This window comes from Priapulus caudatus, unplaced genomic scaffold (genome assembly GCF_000485595.1).
Source record: "Priapulus caudatus unplaced genomic scaffold, Priapulus_caudatus-5.0.1 Scaffold1543, whole genome shotgun sequence".
Lineage (NCBI taxonomy): Eukaryota > Metazoa > Priapulida > Priapulimorpha > Priapulimorphida > Priapulidae > Priapulus > Priapulus caudatus.
The window spans coordinates 54711-61266 of record NW_014578604.1 but is presented as its reverse complement, the minus strand read 5'-3'; the positions used below and the strand labels follow the sequence as shown (position 1 = coordinate 61266).

Here is a 6556-nt window from a genome sequence, read left to right as displayed (position 1 = left end):
AAGAGAAATCTTGAAAACCAGATTTCAAAAGGTTGAAAATTTCACCGCCAGTTTTCAGGATATCGACACTATGTTCCGCTATATTACTGTGTTACCATCTACTTTAAGACTTGTCTCTAACAACACTGGGCGGTCACTCGAAACGCTGCATTAACGTTGGCAAAGTAGCGGCGACTCACGCGTCAAGGCCGTACAGTAGCGGGGGGCTGTATACGATCCACCGAAATCCGAATCGGATCGCCCAGATTTCTCATAATTTCTGAGTCATCTTGACCTATTAGCTGTTATTATTTTACATTACATCAGCGATTTTGTTATTATAAATTAAAAACAAGAGCCGCCAGAAGCGTCTCTTGAATCTCCTCGAATATCCGTGGACGCGCTAACGGTCGAGCGTGTTTAGATTTGTTGCCCAAACTGTTGCACGGCACAGCGCACGGACGGACGCACTGGACAATGCATCGACTTCCTCAAAGGCTGCATCTGACTTGCGTCGATGAGCTAAAAAAGCATGGATGTAATAGTTCGGTTTAAAATTAAAATTAAAATATACAAAACTTCAATAACATTCATTTTTTGGCGTCACAATCGAATCAAAAATCGAAATCGGAGAGGTGTGTGTCATCGTTACACCGCCCTAGTAGCGATTGTCCAAATGTCAGGAGCCCATCGGATAAGAAGCTTCATTCATAACAGCTTGGCCCTCTTCATATAAGGTTGCCCTTCGCGAGATCGCCTCTCACGTGTTTCACGCCCGAACAACGCGCTAGTCAATACTTGGTCTCAGTTAGTCATGGCTGTCGATTGGTGATGAGAAACGGGACTGCCCACCCGCGTATAGTCCAACGTTACCCGGTGTGTGTGGAAGGGGCGGGGTGTGCGTCTGTGCGTGTTGGTGTGTGTGTTGGTCGTGTGTGTGTGTGTGTCGTGTGCGTAGTGCGTAGTGCGTGTGTGCGTGCGCGTGTGCGTGTTGCGTGTGTGGTCGTGCTTGTGTGTGTATGTGTGTGTGGTGTGTGTGTGTCGTGTGTGTGTGGTGTGTGTGTGTGTGTCAGCTGTGTGTGTGTGTGCGTGCGTGTGCGTGGTTGCGTGGTGTGCGATGTGTCGTGTCGTGTTTGTGTGTGGTCGTGCTGTGCGCAGTGTGCGGCGTGCGTGTGCTGCGTGGCGTGCCGTGCGTGGCGTGCAGTGCGTGGCGTGTGTGTGTGTGTGTGGGGGGGGGGCTACGTGCCGTGTGAGCGTAGACTATTCTCTCCTATACGTCTTTGTACAGTTTATTCTGCCATTTTTAGGAACATTCTTCGCAAAACAACGCCAGTTATAGATTCCTCACATTTATTTTATGCACGTGGCCGGCGCGCCTTGAAGTACAGACCTTCGAAACGCTTCGATATCGACGCTTGTGGTTGATGCACGCGCCAGTTTCTGACCGCGAATTTGCTCATCGATTCAGTTCAAATTCGCGAGGGGCAATAATTCTTATGAATGCTCGTCAATATTATTTGAAACTTCACATATCAAAATGCAGCTTCCATAGCATCCAGAATAGCTCCAAATAAGTATAAATTTAGGCTTTTAGGTTGGGCTCGAACCCGCGGTCTCAGAGTCACAGCGCGGCAGCCTGCCACGAGTCGCCTCAAAACACGAAGAATCAACACTAGTATGGCACTAGGGGGAAATCGACACGCGTGCACACACACAAACGCAAATACAAAAACACAAACAGAGACACACGCGCGCGCGCACCCACGCATGTACGCCCACACACGCGAGTGCGCGTACTACGCAGTGGTATATTAGGTTAGCGTTTTAATGAACTAAAATTGCATTAGTTGAGTCGATATGAAAATATAGCGCGCTGTACAAGAATATATATACACCTGCGTAGCAAGTCGACCGCATAGGAATAATACTTGTAATAATTGTACAATATACAATAATATACAATAATATACAATACAATACAATACAATACAATACAATACAATACAATACAATACATATACAATACAATACATATACAATACAATACAATAATATACAATAATATACAATAATATTGTACAATATTAATACAATATAATAATTGTAGCTAACGGCTAACCAGTCGACGTTGGTTGTACAAACAGAAGACAGATAAATGCGACGACAAACAACGCTGAACGCGGTAGGTAGCAGGCGGTAGGTGGCAGGCGGTAGCCCCTGAAGGCCTGAACTTAGAGTCCCTTTATATAGAGTCCCTCTGGACTCTACCTGAACCTACATGATGAACACACACGCCTGCCCGCCCTGACATGAGGCCCACACGCCTATCCGCCCTGTTACGTGTCCTCACGTATGTATAACGTGTCCTCGCGTATGTTACGTGTCCTCACGTATGTACCGTGTCCTCGCGTATGTAACGTGTCCTCGCGTATGTAACGTGTCCTCGCGTATGTAACGTGTCCTCGCGTATGTAACGTGTCCTCGCGTATGTTACGTGTCCCCACGTTCCCGCCTGAGTTAAAACTTAGCACGAATAACCCGTGGCGTGTTTTTACAACATGTCGACTCGATGTGAAAATGGATGTAAATTACTGACGGCACTACTTCACCCGAGCGTGAACTTTCATATTAAAACATTTATCATATAGTCTTTCATGAAAGTCCGTCCACATTAAATTTTGCTCTCGAACAAAATAAAACCTGCAAATGAGTTTTTGCAAGGGTTTTTGGATTATGCCAATAGGAGGGCAGGACCAGTTCATATCACAACGCTTGGCAACAAGAAAACAAAATACTAAACAAGCAAGTAAACTGCAAATTGGCAACAGTAAACGTTGGCACCACTATAATGTTTTTGGACCAAAAAGGTGGAATAGACATAAGTAATTAATTTTATCTACTATGTGAATATATAGCCAAGTACTAATGTACAACCGGAAAACAATTCTTCATTATCTAGATTTGTTTGCTAGAAAAATTCCTGGGCTAAGACAAGTGAAACAATTAACGGCAGAATAGGTTGAAATTTCATAACTGATTATCGTTTGCGCAATTTCCAACGACGGCCAAAGATAATCAGTTAGTCATGTCGATCATGAATACTAGGATATATACTAGTTAACACCATGACTGCTTGCACATGTACAGTTTAACTTTTCCAAACTACAGCACAATTAAGACGCCATATCAACGTTTAAAATCATTATTTTGGAGATACATAAAGATGAGAATAGACAACACGGCAAATATTTTAATGAAGAAAAAAAATCGACAAATGTTTAAAAGCATTGTTTCACCGATATATTTAAAATTCTTAACGAATATAAGCATGGCAGATACATGTAAATGAGGGCAGGGTAGAGGTGTTTACCAACCTGTTTTCCCGGAGTCTGTCTCACAGCTAACAAGGTTTCGATAATCGCACCGATATCGAGGTCCGGCCGCCTATTCATTGCAATCTCATAGCATCTGCAGCACCAGTACAGCAGCACGTTCACGGCTCAAGACTCAGGATGCTCTGATGTTAGACATACAAATACGATGAGTCGGCCGTGCGCATCGCAATTGGTGCTCTTCTACAGGGGTGCTCCTCCACCGTACGGTTATGTTCCGTGGTGCTTCATTAAATGCTCTAGAAAACCAAAGAAGTTCGTTCAGACCTTCACCCATGGTATCCAGTTTTGCAAGTTTTAAATGAGATGCCTCTTGCATCTGCCATCATACTCTAGCAAGCACCGAGTGAAGCGGTGGCATCGATCACTGCCGTTGTGAGGGCGTCTTATAAATAATCTCATTAACAATTGTGACCATTTGTTGTCGATGAAGGTAGAGGGATTCTTGACCCACTGAATCCTCGCTGAGATCTTCCAAAGCCGCGTGCAGCAGACAGCTAGAGTTCTTTCGGATATCGTTAACTCTGTTTTATGTGCATTCGCCATTAGCCTAGGCACAACTTAGTAATAGTAGCAGCAGGAGTAAGATAATATAGATTATTATCTTATTAATCTATATTATCTTACTCCTGGTAGCAGTGCCAGTTGCATTATGTAAATAATGGAAAAAATATTAATTAATATAACTATAAGGCGTTTCATAGGTCGTATATTATTCAATGCCAGGCATTAAAAAAGAATATGGATAAATTAGACTTGGTCGATTATCACTATTACAACTCGTTAATGCCCAGGCCAGGGAAGGGCTTGTTCTGGCTTCAGTCCAATTCATACAATGATACATGCGACAGAAAAACTCCCCCTGACAACAGACTTTGCAGTTACACCTCGTATGCGTTATCGCAGCGGTTTAGCGGCATACCTGTTTTCATATTTGTGTAAGATAACGTGGTTCCTAACCTTGCTCAAACAATCTTGTCTTGAAATACGTGATTTAATTGCACCTAAAATCCAGAACTACGCGACGGAGCACAGCCACAGCATCCCTCTACTCTTCCGTAACAACACGACAAGTGACCATCATTCCAAAATATTTTTTGACAGCAGGTGGCGCCTACTAGAGGCTTGAAAGGGATAAACGAGCAGCATTATTATTCAATAAAATATACATCATTACATGTCATGGTTATAGTATTGCACGAGTATAAGGATAACATAGATGGTTAACAGTTAATTCAATTTGTTATAGGCAAAATTATATAAGCATCTCTATTGAGCACACTATTACAGAGCAACATATTTTCATCTTTGATTATGAAAAATGACAACAAAATCCCTCACATCCCTCGCTCATAAACTTCATGGACAGCGTGCACATAAACACGTTAGAAATCATGGAGCCTAAGCTTATAAGAGTTAGAGTGTTATGTGGCTATGCCGACATCTGCTTGCCCGAAAACAGCTTTTGGGTTATGATAAACACGGAGGTTCATAGGTGTATTAATGACGTTCTACGTCAAGCTGTAAATAAGATAATAAGTGCTGGAATTAAGATCCGCAAAAGGCAACGAAAAACGTATGTTTACAGGCACAGGCACAGGCACTTCGACTTCGAGCGTTTCAATAAAATATAATGCTAAATAAATACGAAATCTATTTACTACCAAAGTCTTAATGTTTCTCTACTCTCTTTCACCTATTATTGCCGACAATTTCCTGTAAATGCCGTCCAAATGTTCATCTGCAACACACGCTGGCTGCCGCAAACTTTGGTAGTAAATAGATTTCGTATTTATTTAGCAATTTTATTGAAACGCTCCAAGTGCCTGTGGGCGTTACGCTCAGCCCTAAGTAATCTCATCTAATAATGTAATGATAATATTATCAGGAGTGAATAATAATAGATTATATATATAGAAATGCCCAAAGTCTCGGAAACTGATTTATTTGCTAGACTCGGCACCCAATAAATCTAGCTCTCTAATTTCCTGGTACATTATTTTAGCCTAACAGAGTAGTAATCGTACCTTTTACGATTTAAGAATCGTACTATTTAGGCTGATAGGGTCGATGTCCCGGGTATGTCCCCCAGGGTACTATTGGAGGGTACCCTGGCTACGATATATCGGAAAGTACCTCGGGGGTACTATACGATATGTCGCTGCGTACCCTGCATTGTCCCACCGTACCCTGACTTTTAGTTACTATAATGTAACCCAACAAGAGTAGGGTAATGTAAGGGTAGTGTAACCCTACTGTTGTTGGGTTACATTATTGTATCTACCTGACTTTATGCTCCCGTTCCTTGTTTCCGGTCCGTTCCCGCAAAATATTCGTTTCAGTATTCGCATTTCTTCTGGAAATTGTATGTATCGCCGTGTAATTATGCAACATGCAGGTTGATAGCACTGTTGTGCCCATTGGTGGTGTACATTTGGAAAGATTTCTCTCAGATCATGAATGATATGAAAATGAAAATGTGAATATATGAAAAAGGAAAAAGAAAAATATAGTCAAACATAGAATACATTTTTATTGGATTGCGATGTTTTGAGGTTTCTTCTATGTGATGTGGTAACTTGACAGAGTGTATGTATTTCGACATCAGTTGGCTGAAAGTCAGGGTATGGTGGGTCAATGCAGGGTATGCAGCGACATCGTATAGTACCCCGAGGTACTTTGCGATATATCGAACCGTACCCAGGGTACCCTCCGATAGTACCCTGAGGGACATAGACCCTATCAGCAGGCCCGTAGCCAGCTTTATATTGGGGGGGGGGTTCGTTTTTAAATGTTGGCAATTTGTGATGGCAGGAGGGAGCATAGCCACTGAGCGGGGGGGAGGGTGTGGGAGGCCTCCCCTCCCGCACAATGGAGATTTTGCAATTATTACACTAAAATGGAGCGATCTGGTGCATACCTGAGGTGAAATTCTCAGGTATTTTTTTTGCTTGGGGGGGAGGGGTTGTGCGAACCCCCCACCCCCCCCCTGGCTACGGGCCTGCTATCAGCACTATTTAACACCGTTGATTAATTGTCAAGAGTGACAGATCGACGTAACCATATAGATAGATGGATAGTATTACTATTACTATTAAGGCCGTGGCTACGCGACCGGTTCCGGACGAGGAGCCGCTAGGCTACGCGTCTGGACATCCATCTCACACAGTGAGCTTGCGACACGT

The 6556-nt window shown here is 43.0% G+C and overlaps 1 protein-coding gene and 1 long non-coding RNA gene across 2 annotated transcripts in view; one reads left to right on the top strand and one right to left on the bottom strand.

The window, feature by feature from the left end:
* LOC106816948 overlaps window positions 1-4388 on the bottom strand; it is an 8300-nt gene extending 3912 nt beyond the window's left edge. Inside the window, exons 1-2 of the long non-coding RNA XR_001394965.1 lie at window positions 4294-4388; window positions 3354-3610 (exon numbers count right to left, since the gene is read on the bottom strand). This is a non-coding gene — a long non-coding RNA (uncharacterized LOC106816948). The remainder of the gene's footprint in view (window positions 1-3353; window positions 3611-4293) is intronic.
* A 329-nt stretch (window positions 4389-4717) lies between these two features.
* LOC106816949 (coilin-like) overlaps window positions 4718-6556 on the top strand; it is a 13475-nt gene continuing 11636 nt past the window's right edge. Inside the window, exon 1 of the mRNA XM_014821597.1 lies at window positions 4718-4947. Coding sequence (XP_014677083.1) covers window positions 4733-4947 — 215 coding nt within the window. The 5' untranslated portion in view covers window positions 4718-4732. The remainder of the gene's footprint in view (window positions 4948-6556) is intronic.